The following is a 22,271-nucleotide window of genomic DNA, read 5'->3' on the forward strand; positions in this document are numbered from 1 at the left end:
ATGTCGTGTCTTTCATTGCAGACCAAACGTTTGAGAGCATTCCTATCTGATTTAATACATTATTTTGCATTAGAAATGATATTTTTAGCACAACTATTTGACTGTAAAAGAAATGCGTGGTTTTTGCTTTAATGATAGCAGCACTTGTGTTACATGAACTAAACCCGATGATTATGTTCTCCAGAATTATTTAAGATGATTCAAAGAACATCAGACCTTCTCTACAAAGAGACACATGACACTGATTTACTTACATAAGTGATCTAGACATAGTGTAGATATTATATGTACTGTAAACATGTCTTTATTTTAAATAACTTTCTTTTAGCATTAAATTTTTTAAAATATTACATATTTGAAATCTTGTTTTTCTATTTTATTTCAATAGAAAAATCTATTATCTATTTTAAACATATCGATCTTAAAATATCTATTTAATATGGAGATTAATAAAATATTATGGACAGCGTGGAGATTAATAAAACATTAAAAAGTCATGGACATTTCTGTAGTGAATATTTTTCTAGTTGCCTGTAGCTTAAAATGCAATTTAGATCGATTTATGCATGCGTAATTAAGTGTTCCAGAAGCATACAAACATGTATATTATTTTCTTTCTGATATACAACTATTGAACCTGAAGCATGAAAGAACAGATTTACTGAAAGGATGATTGTATTCAGTCAGAAACTGAGTTTTTTCTCAGCAGCTTATGTTCAGTTCTGAGAACAGAATGACTTTTTCTCTGAGTTTTCACTTCTCTCTCAGTCTGTAATCGAGTGCGGCTGGGATTTCCACATGTTTATTTTGTTTCAGAGTTATTAAAAATGAAACAATATGATTTCTACTTTATACAGTGCAGCAGACGGGTTTCAGAGGTAAAAAGGGCCGCGCGTGCGTTTTTGTGACAAATGAGGACATAAATTTGTATAATGACACAGGTATTACAAGGTGAAGGTGACTTTTCAGGACATTGACCCATGTCCCCACTTTTCAAAAAACATATAAATCATACAGAGTGAGTTTTTTGGGGGGGGAAAGTTGAAATGCACAGTCTCCTGTGAGGTGTGTGTGTGTGTGTGTGTGAGGGTTTCAGAAGTTCTTGTGTGGTTTGTGAATGTCTGGAGTGACAAACTGACACACAGCGTCATCTCTTTGCATGACCCTAACAATAAGCCAGAACACACAGCAACCAACTCGCAAGGCCTAAATCTCTTCAAAACTCCTAAACTCTTCCAAATAATTATTTGCACTGCAAAACTTGATGAGCTTTACTTTTGGAACTGATACTGTGAGCACTTCCGCAATGCAGTGCTGCGTCCTGAACAACTGGAGAATAAACAGAAAATAAAGAGTGTGATTCAGCTTCTTCTGCTCTCAGATGCCAGCAGAACAAGCTCTGCAATATCTTTAATACAAAATGATCAAGAATTATGGGAACTTTGCTTTGTAAGTCTCACTCCTGATGATAAATAATTAATCAAACACTGATCAGCAGATCATTAGCAGAGACTGCAAGTCTGCAAGTCTCGAAGAGTCAGTCCAGTAAATGTTCTGTTGCTTCAAGGGATGGTATGAAAAACACTCGGTTCATTGTGCATCTCTGCTAATGATCTGCTGAATCAGAGTTGAATCAGGTGTGTTTGATGAGGAGCACTGAAACTGTGCAGTGATGGAGAAGTTTGAGAAGCACTGCTTCAATCCATGCAGCGACAGCGACATCTACAGGACTTACATGACATCCACCATTTTTTTAGTGTCTGGCATGAGATCTGAGTCAGGGTTATTAGTGGTAAAAATAAAAAATATATATATATATGTATATATACACAGTAACGCACAGAAGCGAGTACACCCCTAAGTGAAAATGTCCAAATTGGGCCCAAAGCGTCAATATTTTGTGTGGCCACCATTATTTTCCAGCACTGCCTTAACCTTCTTGGGCATGGAGTTCACCAGAGCTTCACAGGTTGCCAATGGAGTCCTCTTCTACTCCTCCATGACGACATCACGGAGCTGGTGGATGTTAGAGACCTTGCGCTCCTCCACCTTCCGTTTGAGGATGCCCCACAGATGCTCAATAGGGTTTAGGTCTGGAGACATGCTTGGCCAGTCCATCACCTTTACCCTCAGCTTCTTTAGCAAGGCAGTGGTGGTCTTGGAGGTGTGTTTGGGATCGTTATCATGTTGGAATACTGCCCTGCGGCCCAGTCTCTGCTTCAGTATGTCACAGCACATGTTGGCATTCATGGTTCTCTCAATGAACTGTAGCTCCAGTGCCGGCAGCACTCATGCAGCCCCAGACCATGACACTTTCACCACCATGCTTGACTGTAGGCAAGACACACTTGTCTTTGTACTCCTCATCTGTTTGCCGCCACACATGCTTGACACCATCTGAACCAAATAAGTTTATCTTGGTCTCATCAGACCACAGGACATGGTTCCAGTAATCCATGTCCTTAGTCTGCTTGTCTCAGCAAACTGTTTGCGGGCTTTCTTGTGCATCATCTTTAGAATAGGCTTCCTTCTGGGACGACAGCCATGCAGACCAATTTGATGCAGTGTGTGGCGTATGGTCTGAGCACTGACAGGCTGACCCCGCACCCCTTCAACATCTACAGCAATGCTGGCAGCACTCATACATCTATTTGCCAAACACAACCTCTGGATATGATGCTGAGCACGTGCACTCAACTTCTTTGGTCGACCATGGCGAGGCCTGTTCTGAGTGGAACCTGTCCTGTTAAACCACTGTATGGTAAAAAATGTGAGGGGTGTACTCACTTCTGTGAGATGCGTTATACGTTAAAATATAAAAAATATAGCTACATTAAGCTACACTTCTCATTTTCATTTAGTTTAACTCGATGTATTAAAAAACTAAAATTAAAAAATGGAATAAAATTAATAAAAATATATAGACATTTTTGTTATAAAAACAACTTTCATTAAAATTAAAATGAAAACAAAGAATACTAAATAAAAATATAATAGTATCATACTAAAATAACTGTTCTGAAGACAATTTTAAAATAACAATACGGTAACACTTTATTTTAAGGTGTCCTTGTTACACGTTACATGTACTTACTATAACAATAACAATTAACTATGCATAATTACATGCAAGTAACCCTAAACCAAACCCTAATCCTAACCCTACCCATATAAGTGCCTGCAGTCCAGATCTTTCACCTATAGACAACATTTGGTGCATCATTAAACGAAAAATACGTCAAAGACAACCACGAACTCTTCAGCAGCTGGAAACCTATATCAGGTGAGAATGGGACCAAATTCCAACACAAAAACTCCAGAAACACCTCGATGACCAGACATCTTCAAACTGTTTTGAAAAGAAGAGGAGATGCTACACCATGGTAAACATGCCCCCATCCCAACTTTTTTTTAGACCTGTAGCAGGCATCTAATTTGAAATGAGCTCATTTAGTGTATAAAAGCGTAAAATTTCTCCATTTAGACATTTGTTATGTTCTCTATGTTCTATTTTGAATAAAATATTGGCTCATGTGATTTGAAAGTCTTTTAGTTTTCATTTTATTCTAATTTAAAAAACGTCCCAACATTTCCGGAATTCGGGTTATACATGTGGTTCATTAATATTACTCTATATTAATATTATTAATAGTACTTAAATGTATAATTACACTGTAACAAGGACACCTGTAACCAACAACAGTATTTTAATTTGCTTTTATAAATGCTCTGATATCTGCAGGTTTTCAAACACACACACCACCCAGTTTTACACAAGTCTACACTATTCCTTCAAAACATTTCTTAAAAAAAAATAAAGATGAAGTTCTCAGCACAATGTTGTATTAGTAATGCTGAGCTGGCAATGATCACACATTTATTTTATTTGTGTTATTATTCTAAAGACGTCTGGTGAACGAGAGAGTCATTCAGTTTGTTTAAACTACTGTAACTCTGCTTATTTTTGCACTACGTGTCTCAGATTTGATATATAATATTCATAATATTTCCATGTCTGCTTCAAATGAAAGTTTATTCGGTAAAGTTTAGTTTAAAATCTCAAGCATGTCCCTGATCTGTGTAAGTTACAAGTCAAAACTCTGCTGTTGTTTCAGTTGACCCCGAAACTGAAGTGACACCAATCAAACATACATGAATAATGCATTTTTGTCATTTTACTTGAATAAATGTAATGGTTTATGGTATAATTATAATACATTACCCACTTTGATTTCACTTTAAAATGTTAATTCAAAATGGTAAACACCTACAGAAGAATTTACATCTGTATGTCCCTAGGATTAAGTACAACAATAAACATTTCTTCTAAAGTTTGTTTATTTATTCATTCATTTTGTATGACTTATATTTTCTGTATTGAGTAACTCAACAATTAAAAATGATAGGCAAACAAACAATACGAGTCTGATCTCTGTCGGAGGTCTGGCAGGTTGTTGTATCCGTGTGAGCTCTTGTGTTGTGGACTGTAATGAAGGAGACACGGCTCAGTGCTCACGTATACACATTCCTGTGGGATTTGATGGCTGGGGAGCCTTTAAACTAGTTAACAGTGCCCAAATAATATTTAAAAGCTCATCAGCCATCTCTCTGTACTTTAATATACAGAAATAAAACTCAATCATGCACAAAGTCTCAGCTTAGATGTGTACAATACACCACAAAACAAAAACACATCATATAACCTACAACAACAAAGCTGGTTTGCTAGTCTTTGATAGCTGGTTTCAACTAGAACAGCCACAGACCAGCATGGGTCATCATAGAGGTCATCTTAAACCAGCTAAAACCAACTAAGACTACCACACCAGTTCAGGCTATTTTATTTATTTATTTATTTAATTTCCTCGACGTAAAATCTATAATAACTCATTTCAGGTGCAAAAATAGTAAATAATTATTTATGCATTTATTTAGCCACGCAGTTTCTACTTTACATTTTCTCTTTTTTAGTTATTTTATTTACCCTTCCCTATTTGTGTTCTATTTTGTCAATTTAAGTAATGTACGTGGTTTATTTGCTTTGAAATTTGTAGTGATGAAAATAAAACTTTCTTCTTGTCATTGTGTGTGTGTGTGCGCGCGCACGTTTGTGTGTATGTGACCGCGTCGAGCGCGCGCAGCCACGATCTGTGCACTGTGTTGAAAACATGGACTCCAGTTCTCGTCGTTTTACATTGTTTTACATCGTTTTTTTGACTCTTACGTGCCATTTCGCGCTAGGAGAGGACACTGCCGGTGAGTGGTTTGTTTTAGCGAGTGTTTGGTCTGTTTAGTGCAAAGCTCGTGAGGGTTTGATTTGTGTTATATCTGGCATCAGCGCGCGCTCGAGTTACTCTGAGATCTCGCCATGCAACACAAACGAAACACAGATTGTTTATTGCATTGTTATTTTGAATTATATTTCAAGGTTCTGCTACTAAATGTCAGTTCTCTTCTCGTCTGCATCAGTGTCACGAGCTTTGACTAACTTACTTCCTAAGACTAAAAAAAATCTGATGTTAGTCAATGAAACAGGAAGCTCGACTTGTTGTTTAGTTACAATTATCAATACTGTAAAACCATAACGAATTTCTTAAAGAGCTTTATGAAGTTTTCTGTCACGTTTAATTATTTTTGGTGACAGACAGAACTTTCTGGAAATATCAGGGAATTGTTTTTCGAGAAATTATGATTTTTCATTCATGCAAACGTAATTGAAATTAATTCTTTATTTCTGAAGTAATAGACTTTACGTATTTTTTTACATAAATTATTAATTATACATAAAATTATTTACATAAATGTACTTAATAAGTACACATCCTTATGCTGCCATACGACATTTGCTCTATATTAAGTCTTCTGAACTCATACTATAACTTTAGGCTTTGGATAAAAGCGTCTGCTAAAATGCATAAATGTAGACTTAATCACATTATTCAGACATCATTAGTTCTTGCTTTTCTTGTTACCAAATGTTATTCAAAACTATTGCCTGGCACTATATTTGATTTGAGAGATATGAAAGCAATTTTTCTTTTTTCAGAACATTTGGGAAATAGTAAATAAGTCATATGGATTAAAGTTATGCCTTTAATGAGGTTGTATTTATTTATTTTTGAGTTTGACAAATGACACCATGAACTGTCGATTAAGTTCAAAATGTCTTATGTGGTCCATGAAAAAAATGATCTGTCTTTGCTGAACTCAAATTCTGCGTGTCACACTATTACTGTACATATGTTCAGTGATTCTTTCTCTGTGGGCAGAGCTACTCAGCAAGACGTGCAATGAATTGAACCAAAATGTTCTTTCATTTGACAGCTGGTTCAAACAAAACCTCAAATTAGCATGGAAGAGAGCTTTTACCACTTGTTGCCTTAGGACTCTTGTTGAGATGTTAACTTTAAAGTCCTATCTGTTCAGACTGTCCTGCAGATGGACGCACGTGGTTGCCGTTCGGCCTCAACTGCTATCACTTCGTTCACGGAGCGGAGGACGTCGCCAAAAGCTACTCCATTGAAGATGCAAAAGACATGTGCAGAGGATATGGTGGTTACTTTTTTACAACTTGCAAACTATAACACACTGAAATATCTAAACTTGTGTATTATTTTTATGCACTATATGGTCCAGTTTAACCTTCCCTATTACGTTCTTAGATCTCTTGACGGTAAAAAGTGCTGAGGAGAATGACTTCATCGTTAAGTACAGTCCTTCGGTATGGAAAGGTAAAATGAGCGTCTGGCTTGGCATGTTCTACGACAGCGACGGTAAGTTTGATTTCCATCCAGAAACATGCCTGCATCTCAAAACCTAGTGATGCCCGTCTTTAAACTTCAGAATTGGATATATTTGTGTCCCTGGAGCACAAAACCAGTCTTAAGTCTCTGGGGTATATTTGTAGCAATAGCCAAAAATACATTGTGTGGGTCAAAATGATCAATTTTTCTTTTAAGCCATATGATATGGAGGATATGAAGTAACGATCATGTTCCATGAAGATATTTAGTGAATTTCCTACCATAAATATATGAAAACTTTGATTAGTAATATGCATTGCTAAGAACTTAATTTGAACAACTTTAAAGGTGATTTTCTCAATATTTAGATTTTTTTCCACCCTCAGATTCCAGATTTTCAAATAATTGTATCTCGGCCAAATATTGTCCTATCATAACAAACCATACATGAATGGAAAGCTCATTTATTCAGCTTTCAGATGTTGTAGAAATCTCAATTTTGAAAAATTGACACTTATGGCTGGTTTGGTCAATACAGAATATTATTCTGTAATAAATATTATTCCCCCTGTTTTCATTCTGGAAAGTAACACCCACTTTTCAGGAGCCAATCAATTTCCTGAATAAATTCAAGTCCCGTTTTAAAATCTTTCCTCATCGAATATCCTGTTTCATTCAGAAATACAGCAGATTACAAAAGTAAATTGGGTTGCAAATACAATGTCATTTTGATTTTAAAGTATTGTTTTTGCCAACAAAGTAACATTTTGGTGTGAAATGGACTAGTAATTTAAATATAAAGTAGAAATTATAATGAGAAATATCAGGATTAACAAAAAATCCATAAAGTTTTTTCTAAAGAATGATGTCCATTTTTACATAGAAATGTATGTATTTTTCTGTGTACATTATTGCTTTTTTGTTCTTCACTGTGTAAATCTTATTTAATTGTTTTGGAAACATTTTTACTATTTAATTTAATGCGCAAGTTCTGTTTTATTAACTAAAATAGAACTTGCACATTGAATCAAATAGTAAATGTTCTAAAAATAAGACCCCCCCCCCCCCCATTAAAAAACAACAACAAAAATAACGTATGCAGTACATGTTTAAGCAGATTATTGGACATGGTTCAGCGTGTCTACACAGGAATGCAGCTGAACTTGACTAATCTGTTAAAAACAGAGGCCTTGGCAAAGAGGTGTTTACCTAGTCAGTGCTTTTAGCTGAGACCGTTAAAGGAGAAGTGCTCTGGAAAATCTTGACCAGTCTGTTTAGTTATTTTTGAGCATTATGTCTGGAGTTGCTGACAGTTTGTATATCTTCTAATTGAGTGAATCATGCACACTTTAAGTTTTAAGGGGTCAGTTTATGCAAAAAGAAACATTTTAGCACCCATTCCTCATTCTCATATTATACTGAGATCATCTTTTGTACATGAAATACAAAATGAAATTTAAGGCAGAATGCCCAAGCTGTTCTTTTGAGCTTGTTTTCAATTCAAATGGTGCTTTTTAAAAACGCTGTGTAGGTTTAACAACATTGACAGGTTTAAATGGTGAGTAAATGATGGCGCTTTAAAGTTGCTCTGTATCTTCAGGTTAAATCAGTATTCCATACATAATGTACATGTAAACACACATTAACTTTTTGAGATGTCTTGCTCTAGTGCAGTTTTCACACGTTGTCTCACAACACAAGGAAATCCTGTTATTTTAGGAGCTGATTGGGGGGTTACATCATCCACACCCAGAGCCCAGATGCTTTCAAGTGAAAACTATAGAAACACATTCCAGACGCCACATGTTTGCATCAGTCTGTTTAAGCTTCATGATGAAAGACCTCACTTGGTTATTGAACAATGAACCAGAGGACAATGTGAACTTTGATCATGTGTTCATGGATCAGTAGGAATGACCTGATGTGACACAGATCCGGGCCAGTGCTGCATTATGTTTCATCATTCATCAGGTGTTTACATGTGTTTTGATCCCCTGTCAAGCTTAAACATTTGGTTTTATGTCATTAATGTAATGTCATCTAGGTGAGATTTTGTTGAAAGTGCAAGAATGAGTTTGAATGGGTATAAAATGATAAACAAGTCACTCTACGTCATTGTTTTCCAGCAAAAGCGTGTATGCGAGTTATATTTTCCAACTATTTTTTATTGCTAACTTCATTATTGAGTATCCAGGTTGGCTTTATTGATCAAGTCGAGTCTTGACATCAAGCTTATCGGTTTACCTTCATTATAACTTGTGCAGGTCAATTTGTGAAATATGTTTTACAGTGAAAATGATAGCAAGGCCGGTACAAATCTGAACTATCCTGAACTGATCCTTATTGTTGAGTGCATAATTTATTTTCATGGAGAATGTCTGTGAAATATGTCTCATTAAAAGCATGTCTCTCTCTATGTGTCTTCAGAAGATGTCTTTAAGTGGCATGACGATAACGGCGTGTTGCGCTACAGTAACTGGGAGGACAGCGGCTCTGATGACACTGATCTGCCTCTCTTGGACACGTGTGTCGTTCTTCACTCCAACACGGGGAAGTGGGAAAACGTCAGCTGCACGGATGAACCTGAGAACGGAGTAGTGTGCAAGACGAGTAAGTTGGCAATTCCTGGATCAGGACAACTATACCTTTTATAGTTTTTTTTTTATTATATGTTGTATTTCTGTTCTCATTAAAATTGCTGAAAAGTTCCAGTAATTTTTTTTTGTATATATATATATATTTATATTATTTTTTTTTTTGTTTTTTTTTTTGTTATTTTAGTGCATGAAGTTAAACTAAGTGAAAATGAGAAATCTAGCTTTGGCATCTAGCTGAAATAAAATATGTTTTATTAGTTAATGTTAATAATACATTTTTTACATGTATATTTTTATTATTATCATTTCAGCAAATGATGCAATAGTTTTTTTAGTTAACTATAATAACCATAAAGAACTATAAAGCATTCCATACTGTTTTTTGTAGGGCCAAATTACTCAATGTAATTATTTAATACATTAAAATATTATTAATAAATGATAATTAAAACTTTTAAAAATGTATTACTTATTAAATGATCAAACTAATTTTTGCATTTTTTTGCATTCACTTTTTTTTTTTTTTTTTTTTTATCATTATTAGACTTTCATTTAAGCACAAGATCCTGAAACTTGTCACTCGACATTAGTCTCCTTCGCCTTTCAAACTCATTTCTTTGGAGTTTCTAGTTCTTGCATGTTCAAATATTTGTTGATTTATTGTTGAGTAATTTGACCTTCCATAAGTTTCAGGTGTAGTGAATGATGTAATATCATAATTTTGTGGAAAGAAAGAACATGCTTGCACATGTTTATGGTTTCCAGCGTTATTGAAGGTAAAATTGAGGTAAGTTTTGCACATAAAATGTTTTGTGTAAATTAACCTTCAATCTTTGTGATTTGTTTTTCAGAGGCAGTCTGGATAAGCCCACCTAGTAAGCATGATTTTATTTTATTTTTAAATATTTTTGTTAATGTGATCTTGCTCTTACATCTGTACACTTAAATTGAGTGCATTTTCCCCATGTCTCTCTTTTTATTTCTAAGAGACATAATGTCGATAATTGTGTTAAAATGTGTCTGAAGCAAACATGTTCGTGTAAATCATGTAAACCATCAGAAATCATCTTGTTTTTGTGTTAATGATTCTGTTTCTTCCTTTTCCTCATCTCTAGAGGTCAGTCCTCTTCTGTCAGCTCTGGTCATCATCAGTGTGGTGCTGATACTGGTGGTTTCTGCAGTGGTTTGGCTCTTTCATCAAAGAAACAACCCAGGCTCATCCATCCTGAACCTGATCGAGTATCATCCGCCCTTCAGATCCCCTTCCTCCGATCAGGCCTGCTTGGTAGAATCTGAAGAAGGCGAGGTGGTACCTTAGTGTTTTTCATCCGTGCCCAGGTGAGAATAAGCAGCAGGCGTTCATGGGAGATTGTGAACTCTTCCCTTTTCACTGGTTCCTCCGCGACGGTCCAAACAGAACAAAACGAGGCAGTCGTGACTCAAATGATCTCTTTCTCTGGGGTGGAATGTGTGAGGAAATACGATCTGTCTGAATGCCATGTGTGAAATAAATTACTGGGCTTTTATTACGCAGGGCAGTTAAGCACATTGATCTTTCCTTCCCCTTGAAGACTCAGCTGTTTAGTGACTCTATTTGCTTTACTAATATTTTCTCTGAGCTGCAACGTGTCGCTTCTGTGAAAATAGTTTCATTGAGTCCTTAAAGCTAATCATGTCCACAGGCTGTTCCAAGCCTGAATATTTAATCAGAAAAAATCTACATTTTATTATATTATGTTTTATTATTGTAATTATTATTATTATTATTATTATAACATAATAATAACATTTTATATAGGAATAATTGATAATTCATTGATTGCAGCTCTTTTCCATAAAATAATTTTTCATAGCGACCACTGTCTAGTACAGAAAAGGCCATATATACTGCCATATATTTTTGTGCACTATAAGTTGATTTGTGTGAGATTTGCATGAGAAACAGATTGAAGTTTCAGTCGTAATTCAGTTGAACTATGTCCTCATCACAAAACTTTGAATGGTTTGTTAATGTTGTGTGTGCCAAATTTGTCTCTGTTTCTGTTGTGAGATTCACAAAATGGTAAGTTTTGTCAAATTTCTTTCTTTGCTGTAGGACCAGTATTTATTTGTCTTTCTCAGCTGAAAAGGTTACAAATATGTGTTTGTCACTGCTAGCACTGTATAAGCACCTCAAGTTTGTAGATACAAATACTTCATGATTGCACAGATTGTTGTTTTTATGATTGGATTTGCCACTAACAGTCATCTGTATCTATATTGTTATGAATGAATCCAGTTGTGTAAACATTAAGGCTTTATTTATCCATTCATTCATATGTGAACAACAAGCCATAGAGAAACTAATCAAGTGTTGGTCTTTCAAAATGAATAAAGACTTGTCAAACATTTCAGTTTTCAGTTTTTTAGTGAAACCAAAAACACAACCAAACACAAAAATAATTGATATATGCAGAAATACATGCATGATCCTTTTAATAGCTCAGATTTGAATGCTGCTGTGAGCAAATTCAGGCTCAACTCTCCTGAGACGTGTCAGCAAACACAGACATGCAGAGTGATTAGCACGCAGTTTCTCCACGTGCAAATAAACAGAAGATGCTGGTTTTGCTGCAGCCGTTTGTGTCCAGATGAGCTGCAGATATATACGTGTGCTGGCCGTGTAATGAGAGAGCGATCGGTATGAAGTGGGACAGCTAATTGAGGGCAGATGAATTGCCCTCTGGGGTTTTTATAGATCACTGTCATTGTTCTACCCTGAAAGTGTCAGTTTCCCTCTGTATCTCCAGTTCCTTCGCATACACATTTGGCCATGTTATGACTGCTGCTGCATTATGACTGCAACCACCGTTGATAATCGACTTTATAGGTTTTTCCTGTGTCCCCAATGTCACTTTCCATCCTGCTAGTTGTCACTGTCATCAATGTGGTGGAAAAACACAGTATAAGCTTCAGCAATCAGTATTACATTATACAAGTTAAAAAACAAGAATCTTCTTTTTTATATTATAGCATAGCAACATATATATTGTTAGTCTCATTAGAATTTTAATATGTTATTATAAATTAGAATTTAAAATTATTTTAATGCTTTTCATTAACATCTCCAAAGTAGTTGCACTGGTGAAAATAATTAAAATCCTCAAAATGGGACTTAAATAAATTAATACATTCATTTAAATGTATGTTTAGTAATTTATTTGTTTTATTTAAATGTATTTGAGTATTTTCTGTTTATTCAAATGCATTTGTTTATCTAGTTAAATGTATTTGTTTAATAACTTGTATAAATTATTTATTTGACATTTCTTTATTTATTAAATAGTATACCCTACACACTAGTGTTAGCCGTAATCAATTTAATTTGCCGTCAACATAGGCAGTAATTCACTGACAGATGATCTGCAGCCATGAAGGTGCTTTCATTAAGGTTCAGTATTTTTGGGGATCAACCCAGATTTGACTTTCCTCTTCTGATCAGCATATTACAGGTTGCCACTGATGACCACTAGAGGACGCTGTGACTCATGAGATCATCTCTGTGGATAGACTGTGCAGACCAGTACACCAATCAGAGAGGAGATTTCAGGCCCCTTCTCAAACCTCCTGGAGTTTACAAATTCTAGAATTAGAAATAATTAAAGTTATCTGGTATCACCAGGATTTTTCAGGATGAGGGCTTCACATTAACTGTCCATATCTATGTGTGTCTAATTTGACTAGATTCTACAAAGCAACAGATTAATGTGCAAAAATATTGTAGACTTTGACTAGACATATAACCTTTGTTTGTGCGTTAATATGTGGTTGCCATGGTGGTGTTAATATGTGGTTTCTAAGGTGTTCTTTGTGGTTCTTAACTTGTCGGTATGTTGCTATGTGGTTGGGAGGAATTATCATGTGATTGCGAAGGTGTTCTAGATGGTTGCCAGGGTGTTGCTATGTGGTTTCTATTAAGGTGTTTTTATGGTTGTTGATAGGGTGCTCCAATGTGGTTGCTAAAGTGTTCTGAGTGGTTGTTATCTTGTTGCTATGTGGTTACTAGGTTTTTCTAGGTGGTTGCCATGGTGTTGATATGTGGTTTCTAAGGTGTTCTGAATGGTTGTTGACAGGTTGCTATGTGCTTCTCAGGGTGTATATATGTGGTTGCTGAGGTGTTCTGAGTGGTTGTTGGTTTGTTGTTATGTGGTTATTAGGGTGTTCTGGGTGGTTGCCATGTGATTCTTTGTGCTTACCAGGACGTTGTTATATGGTTCTGAGTGGCTGTTGGTGTGTTGCAATGTGGTCGCTTGGGTTTTCTGTGCAGTTGCCATATGGTTTCTAAGGTGCTCTTTGTTCTGGGTGGTTGCCAGGGTGTTGCCATATGGTTTATAAGGTGTACGTTGTAGTTGGTGTGATTTTATGTAGTTTTCAGGGCATGGTCTTTTCTTAAAAAGAATGCAGTTATCTGTGAAAGTTCATGTCTTTTAGTCATGTGTGTCCAGTCTGGATCAGGATGTTGAAGTGTAAGGAAGCTGCTGGTGTCATTGTGTCTTTTTTCCCCTAAGTCCACAGTTCTCAGTGCAGGGTAAAAGAGTTCAGAAGAAGCAAATGATACTCCTCTTTCACACAGATTCCCACAGATAAAACACTCTGCTGTTGGCAGGAACTGAAAGCGCTCACCTTGCACATATTTCTAGGGTTTTATGTTTATGTTGGGTGAATTCGTAATGACTTGTAGTCACGTCAACAACGCCAAACTCAGCTGCAAGATGGAACGAGTAACTATGACAATTAGAAAGACACAAAGTCTGATTTTTATTGCACTTGTGGTAAATAAGCAAAACATTAATGACTGTAATTAGGCTTCACACTGCACACAAATCTATTTTTCAAATCCAGTCTTTAGGACTGATTCATTTTGTAAGTAATGAAATCCGATTCATCATATTTCATGTGATATGTTGTTGTTCAGACTACAAACAATTAAACTAAATGAAGTCAGCTACACCAAAAACTGGATTGTTCCTCATAGAGAAGGCATGTCCTGCTGTTCTATTATGAATCTAATGTGAACTGATGAGAGACTGAATATCTCACTGTGTCTTTGTGCTGATGGGAAACACTGTTCTTATCTCTTGTGTGGTTTAGTGGATCATTTTGCAAGTAACTGTCAGAGCAAAGTCCACCTGAACACACACACACACGTTAGTTTGTGCTTCCTGCATTTGTATCCAGCCTAATGAAACCTTAGAAAACACTAGACTTGGTTTTTGCATGTGCAAAACTCACTGTTAAGGCCCGTTCACACCAAGCACGATATCGATAAAGATATAGTTGTAAAAATGTGCTATGTGTTTACGAGGGAGTCCTTGGTTGCCAGGGTGTTGCTATGTGGTTTTTAAGGTGTTCTTTGTAGATACTGGTGTTGCTATGCAGTTGTTAGGTTGTTGATACAATACATGGCTTTTAAGTTGTTTTTTGTGGTTACTTGTGTTTCTGTGTGGTTGCCAGGGTGTTACTAAGTTGTTTCTAAGGTGTTCTTTATGGTTCTTGTTGGTGTGTTGCTAAAGTGTTCTGAGTGGTTGTTAGTATGTTGTTATGTGCTTACTAGTGTGTTCCAGGTGGTTGCCAGGGTGTTGCTGTGGGGTTTCTAAGGTGTTCTTTGTGGCTGCTTGTGTTGCTATGGTGTTCTTTATGGTTGTTGTTGATGTGTTGCTAGGGTGTTCTGAGTGGTTGTAAGTGTGGTGCTATGTGCATACACAAGGGTGTTCTTGGTGGTTGCTAGGGTGTTGCTATGTGTCTTCAAAAGTTTTCTTTATCGAGGTTGTTGGTGTGTTGCTGAAGTGTTCTGAGTGGTTGCTGGTGTGTTGCGTTGTGGTTGCTAGAGCATTGTCATATGTTGCTAGAGTATTGCCATATTCTAAGGTGTTCTTTGTGATTGTTTTTGTCTCACTATGTGGTTGCCAGGGTGTTGTCATGTGGTTGCTACGGTGTTCTAAGTAGTCATTATTGTGTGGCTATGTGATTGCCATTGTTATTGCTAAGGTGTTCCTTGTGGTTTTTGGTATATTGCTGTGTGGTTGCCAGGGTGTTGTCATGGGGTTACTAAGTGTTCTGAGTGGTTGGGAGTGTGTTGCTAGAGTGTTCTGTTTGGTTTCCAGGAAATTGCGTGCCTGGGTGTTCTGAGTAGTCGTCGGTATGTTACTATGCTGTTGCTAGGGTTTTGTGGGTGTGAAGAGCAGAAATGCTGTCAGACTGCAGGCAGCTGAGGATTGTTTTGTGCTTTTCCCAGGGTTCAGCCTGCTGTCTCGAGCTCTTAGGACATGACAAAAGCCAGGTCAACAAAGCCTAATTTATTAGAGAGGGACACAATAGCCGCTCTCAGAGAAACGGGCAGTGCGGAGGGGAGCCTCCTGCAGAAAGAGACAGAGTCTAATAATAATAATGACACAATAGACAAACCGAAGTGTGACTCGTCCGTTTTTTCTTTCAGATTTCAACTGGGCAACAGTATTCTTACAAGGGTAAATCTCACAAAAGTGAATCATATTTTACCCCATGATCAAAGGAAAGAATGAAGAAATTTAATTTTGCTTAAATTTTTTAAATTCTAAAATATATTTTTACTTTAAGAATATAAATCCTTTTTAAGATTTTTGTCTTAATTATTTAAATATTCATCTAAATATTCAAATTTTGGTGCTTATTAAATGTAAAACTTAAGTGCATTTTTTGTATGTCCATTTGTCATAATTATATTGTTTGACATGTGTACGGCATCAGCAATCCTGCTCTCTCTGTATTGGCATTAAGATATTAAAAAACCATATCAGTCAGCCATTAATTGATTGCATAATAATAAAGCATATTTTAACCCCACAAATTTTCATCACCATAATGTAAAACAATCTAATTCTCATTACTGTAATGTGAAAAAATACAATATAATATTCATAATTCAAATAATGTGTACATAATGACAGTGTTTGATGTACTACATTTTATTTATAATGATTAAAATAATTTTGTAACATACAATGACTGTATTACAGAGAATCTGGAAAGGAAAATACAAAAAAACAAAACAAAAATAAAACATGTTTTAACTGTCATAAATAATGCAAAAATTTAACTGGCCTAAAATAGACGTCATTCATTCATTTGTTAAATTGATTCGTGTAAATTGCTGTTTATTTGTGATGATTTACTGCACATCTGGTGACCCTTCCACTGTTTGATTAATTTCATACGATCAAATGAATCCCTTCTGCTGCTTAAACAACTATTACAGCATTGGAAATTAATGTATGGTGTGTCTCTTGCCTTGCATTTCTCAAATTGTATGATTTACATGATTAACTGAACTCTTGGTACAAATGCAGAAACAGTCAGTCCTTTAAAATGATGCCACCAGCTTCCACTTTAATTACACAGTGTCGCAGGGCGCTTGATTTTTCAAACAGACCTTTGCTTTTGTCTTCCGTCTCCCTCTTTACTTTGCTGTTGTCCAGGAGATGGATGGTTACAGAGGGGCATATATTATGGCGAGGCTGCCACTATTATGATTATGACTATAATGACCTGTTTTTGATCAAATAACACCGAAGGCATCTTGTTTGCACATCTCTCGCTTTCTCATACTGTTGCATGAAGGATGAAAAGGTTAGCGCTGACCTGACATTGCTAATTAAAAGGGACAGCGTTCAGTGTTAATATGACAAGAGATAAACCGACAGCTGGCATGGAAATGTGCATGCCATGTGCACACCACCAGACATGTGCCGCTTTCTCACGTCCTTTGTTAAGACAATATGCTGTTTGCACACAGAACGCCATGACAGATTTTACTTGTCTTGAAAACGGCAGTTGCTAGCAAGTGTCTAAATAGGACTACAGAGGTTGTTGGGGACATTAAACCTCTGGTGCTCTTTGGTCATTTCTGGCTTTAATTTTTATAATTTTTTTCTTCAGCGGAATGGTACAAAACTTGGTAAAGGTTGCTAAATGTCCAGGAAACTATCAAAACATTTTCTATTGCGAAAGTTCCTGGAATGTTTCCGGACATTTTCCAGTTGGAAAATGTTTCTTGTCAAATTTGAAAATATCATTTTTTGCATTTTTTTCATAACAATAAACTTTAAAAACTGTTTTTAACTTTAGGCTTTGCTCCAAAGCATTCAAGATTTTTTACAACAATTTTAAGTTGTAAATTTCGTTTTCAGGTATATGCTCAAAAAGCAGTAAGTTGTAAAAAAGAAAAAAGGGGAAAATGGATTATAACTACTGCATAAATATAACTTAGTACCATAAAATATTAAATAAAAAAAAATCTAACTAGTTTATTTGTTCAAGTTCAAGTTTATTTGTATAGCGTTTTTTACGATACAAATCGTTGCAAAGCAGCTCTACAGGAAATTAAGTTTCCACAATATATTTATATATTGCAGAACCTTAATATATTTAACTTATGGCAAAATTTGGTAATTCTGTATGTTGTCTGAGCATTGGCATCCTCTGAGGGGTTGGCATCATCTTTTCTCAGGTGTGCAGTCATCTCAGATCATTTAAGGGTTGGATCCAGACTGAAGCTTCTGTAATTCCTAGTTACCACGGGATGTTAACAGAGAAACAAATAGAGACATAATTAGCGTAGCTGCTGTTCCATCTAAGCAAAAATGATTTGTTCAACCCAAGCTAAAGAATAATAATAATGTACATTTGATCAGATATAACTGCAGTACAAGATTATAAGATGCATTATGTGAATGCTTGGCTAAAGAGATGTGTCTTTAATATAGATTTAAACATAGAGAGTGTATCTGAACCCCGAACGTTATCAGGAAGGCTATTCCAGAGTTTGGGAGCCAAATGTGAAAAAGCTCTACCTCCTTTAGTGGACTTTGCTATCCTAGGTACTACCAAAAGTCCAGAGTTTTGCGACCTTAGAGATCGGGTTGGATTGTAGCGTGGTAGAAGACAAGTTAGGTACGCAGGAGCTAAACCATTTAGGGCCTTATAGGCAAGTAATAATATTTTGTAACTGATACGGAACTGAATAGGTAGCCAGTGCAGAGACTGTAAAATTGGAGTAATATGATCATATTTTCTTGATCTGGTAAGATCTCTAGCCGCTGCATTTTGGACTATCTGTAGCTTGTTTATTGAAGATGCAGGACAACCACCTAGCAGTGAATTACAATAGTCCAGTCTAGAGGTCATGAATGCATGGACTAGCTTTTCAGCATCAGTAAAAGGTAGCATGTTTCGAAGCTTAGCAATGTTTCTAAGATGGAAGAATGCTGTTTTTGTAACATGGGAAATATGATTTTCAAAGGACAAGTTGCTGTCTAATATAACACCCAGATTTTTGACTTTAGAGGACGTAACAGTGCATCCGTCTAGTTGCAAATTATAATCCACGAGATTTTGTGTACTGTTTTTTGGTCCAATAAGTAATATCTCTGAATTTAATAGGAGGAAATTATTGGTCATCCAATCTTTTATATTTTTTACACAATCTATTAGCTTAGTTTGAGAGAGTTTTTTCGAAGTGCTGTTTCGAGTTTTCGGTGCGCATATCACAAATTGTTTGATTCAGATCGGGTCTTTGGAGCGCATATCACGAATCATTTGTTTTAGATCGGAACTTCAGAGTGTATTCGCTAACCTTTTGAGTCATATCGGAACTTCAGATCGAGTGGGTTCGCAAACCATTTCGCAAATTGAAAGATTTGTGATACACGCTCCGAAGTCACGATCTAAAATGATGGTTCGCGAATCATTATTCAGGTGGGGACTTGATCGCAAATCATTTGATTTAGATCGGAACTTGGGAGTGGGCTCGTGAATCAATTGATTTACATCGAGACTTCGGAGGACGTATCGCAAATCTTTTAATTCAGATTGGGACTTCGGAGCAGGTTCAAGAATCAGTTGATTTAGACCAATACCTAATCCAAAACTTGAAAGGAAACCATATGCTTTATAAAATGTGTAAGTTTTGTTGGAACATTAGTGGCTTTAGGCCTCTAATGCGCACTTCACATCTGCTCCTTTTTGTTTCGTTTGGTCCAGCTAAACTGATGATTATTTCTTAACAATAGTGCTTCTCTTTTCTTTTGTTCTGGTCTTGTGCTCTACCATCTCCGGAATGGCCTTCATCTGTGAACATGCTCCAATTAACAGAGCCAAAACAAGCAGCACCATTTAGACGGCCGCCCACTGGAGGAGCCAGTCCTGTGATCCTGCACATCTTGTCAAATCAACACCGTTCTTGCTGTTTGCTGGATGATATGTTTCCTTAATGGAACATTCCTTCTCGGGTTTTAATGTTGCCTGACAGAAGCTGGGGATTTTCCAGGGTCATATGATAACACTTGATTCTCGCAATGGCTTGATTGTTCTCTTGATTTGGAAGATTAAATAAGTCATTTGGTCTCAATAATGTTCAGTTTTGTGTGTGTGTTCCCAGGTAACAGTGAATGTTCTCTGAACTTTGGCTAATGTTCTGGGAACATTCTCTTAAAGTTATGAACTTCCAGTAACAGTAATATAATGTTTGTTCAAAGATATCTGGTCTTTAACAATGTTCTATAAACGTTACTCTAAAAACATTGTTTACTGTACTTTGTTTTATAGGTTAGTTAGTATATTTTATATAAGGTTTTTTTTGTTTGTTTTTTCTTACTGCTCATTTCAGAATGTTCAGAGAACATTCTCATAATGTTTGCAAAATGGAATGTTCTGTTAAAAAGGAAACATAAGTTTTCATAACTTAATGGGAACATTAAAAAATGTTGTTAGAAGATTGTTTTGTTAGCTGGCTTGGTTATTCAAGGCCAAATTAAACCAAACACACAACATTCATCACCACCAGTGGTCACTCTGTGCCTATGTCAAAGGTTATTTGTCATCACTTGTTTTTTTTTGTTTGTTTTTTTTAAAGCAGCCAATGTTTTTACATGTTTTTATTTCTAGATTCACATCTCATGCTTGTTTCTTCCCACATAATACACTATAAAAAGTGAAAACATAAAATTGTTACCTATTTCTACTGGATATAACCTATAAAAATTAAGTTAATATATTTAGGTTGATTCAGTGATGTTGAATAATTTAGATGTTACCATTTGAAGCATACCATTTTTTCAGTGTAAGGTCATTTCAACTGTTGATGTATTTACGTATTTGGTTAGTGCATTGAGGTTCTGATCAACCTTTTAGTTTCTAATATGAGCGGCTGACTGTTTATTCTCTTACAAATCAGTACAATTAGACACAGTTGAGAGGTCACTGAACCTGACATCTCTTTTCTGTCAGTTTTGCACGGAATCTAGTTTCTCTGTGTTTCACAATGTTTTAGGTAATATAAATGAGTAATGATTTTATCCATCAAAAAGAAAAACTTGTTCTTTTTTCACACTCATCCCTCTTTGATTCCCAATAAAAAATATACTGTTTTTGTTTGTTTTCAAATGCATGAATTATTAATATGCATATGTAAATTGTGCAGTGAAATAAAAGGGTATTTTTTATTTATAAATACAAACGCAAAACCACCACTGAGAGATGAATTGTTTGAATATTTGAATACATTTTCCATGTCAGCAAGCAGCTGAATAGTCGCCCATCTAAATGATACGCACTCAACAATCTGACAGTAATTAATTCCTGCCACTGTCAGATTCATCTGCAATAAAAGAGCAATTACTCGATTTAAGACAACATTTGAGAGACAAAGCCACAATTACTCTGTCTTTAATTTAATGCAGGTTAATAGCACAACAGCAAACAAACGGTGTGATTGTGTTCCTTAATTTAGCCTTTTTTAGGTCAAAATTTTAACAAATGAAATTAACTGTTTAAATATTTGGTGACTGCTATGAGGCCTGCTTAAGAAGACTGTATATGGGTCATTCCTTTCTTTCTCCAATCCAAATGATTTAAACTAAACTTGTTTTCTTGAGAATGTTTTTGTGACATCTTAAGGAGCAGTTAACAGAAAATGAAAATTTGCTAAAAATGTACTCACCCTCAGGCCATTCAAGATGTAAATTTGTTTGTTTCTTCATCAGATTTGAAGAAATGTGGCATTCCATCACTTGCTCACCAATGAGTCCTCTGAGTCCAAACAGCTGATAAAAACATCACAATAATCCTCAAGTAATCCACACCACTGCAGTCCATCAATTAATGTTTTGTGAAGCCATAAGCTGCATGTTTTTAGCTTTAAGTCATCGCTTCTGGCTAAAATACGAGTCCATAAACAATAATATTGCTTTTTCCAGTGAAAAAGTCGTCTCTTCTGAATCAGGTGAGAAATATGCACAGTTCAAGCACCGTTTACAAGCAAAAACTGTCCAAAACAGATTTTGATGTCAGAGACAATGGGAGATGACTTTTTTACTGGATGAAGTGTTATGTATTATGGACTCATATTTTGTCCAGAAGCGATGATTTGAAGTTAAAAATAATTTAATGATGGATTTGTTTCTTACAAACATGCAGCTTTTGACTTCTCAAGATATTAACTGATGGACTGGAGTGGTGTGGATTATTGTGATGTTTTTTTCAGCTGTTTGGACTCTCATTCTGACGGCACCCATTCACTGCAGAGCATCCATTGGTGAGCAAGTGATGGAATTTCTCCAAATCTGTTCCCATAAAGAAACAAACTTATCTACATATCTGGTCTGGGGGTGATTTTTCAGCAAATTTTCATTTTTGGGTGAACTATTCTTTTAAGTAACATCTTGTGTTAACCCAAATCATCCTCCTCCAGGAAATGACAACATTATCAAAGGATAATATTTTTTATACATTTTTTATTAATTTTGTGATATTTGTGGTGTTAGTTGGTTTATGCCTGTTTGATCAAATTACACTACGTTCAAAAGGTTTGGAACAAGAATGATACATCTGTGGAATAAAATGTTTTCCCTCAACCCTC

At 35.8% G+C, this 22,271-nt stretch overlaps 1 protein-coding gene across 3 annotated transcripts; it reads left to right on the forward strand.

Moving 5' to 3' along the window:
• Positions 1-5,118: 5,118 nt before the first annotated feature.
• Positions 5,119-22,271, forward strand: LOC306876026 (CD302 antigen-like). Of its 3 annotated transcripts, none has more exons than XR_013784794.1 (8): positions 5,119-5,256; positions 6,427-6,552; positions 6,663-6,773; positions 9,171-9,353; positions 10,192-10,215; positions 10,456-10,678; positions 19,508-21,484; positions 21,897-22,271. XR_013784794.1 is itself a non-coding variant. In XM_079426917.1 (7 exons), exons 1-6 carry the CDS (start codon positions 5,169-5,171, stop codon positions 10,656-10,658), a joined length of 735 nt encoding a protein of 244 aa, XP_079283043.1. In that variant the 5' UTR covers positions 5,119-5,168; the 3' UTR covers positions 10,659-10,678; positions 19,508-22,269. The 3 variants fall into 3 exon arrangements, 1 of the variants encoding a protein (XP_079283043.1); XR_013784795.1 differs by having other exon boundaries at positions 19,508-21,315; positions 21,953-22,271; XM_079426917.1 differs by having other exon boundaries at positions 19,508-22,269.

Source organism: Barbus barbus (assembly GCF_936440315.1).
Source record: "Barbus barbus genome assembly, chromosome: 10".
Taxonomy (NCBI): domain Eukaryota; kingdom Metazoa; phylum Chordata; class Actinopteri; order Cypriniformes; family Cyprinidae; genus Barbus; species Barbus barbus.

Bases quoted from the DNA above. Each gene is read 5' to 3' on its own strand.
- LOC306876026 (XM_079426917.1), top strand. From the start codon at position 5,169: ATGGACTCCAGTTCTCGTCGTTTTACATTGTTTTACATCGTTTTTTTG. The intron at 5,257-6,426 runs GTGAGTGGTTTG...CTATCTGTTCAG, and splicing joins GCTAGGAGAGGACACTGCCG to ACTGTCCTGCAGATGGACGC. The intron at 10,216-10,455 runs GTAAGCATGATT...CCTCATCTCTAG, and splicing joins AGTCTGGATAAGCCCACCTA to AGGTCAGTCCTCTTCTGTCA.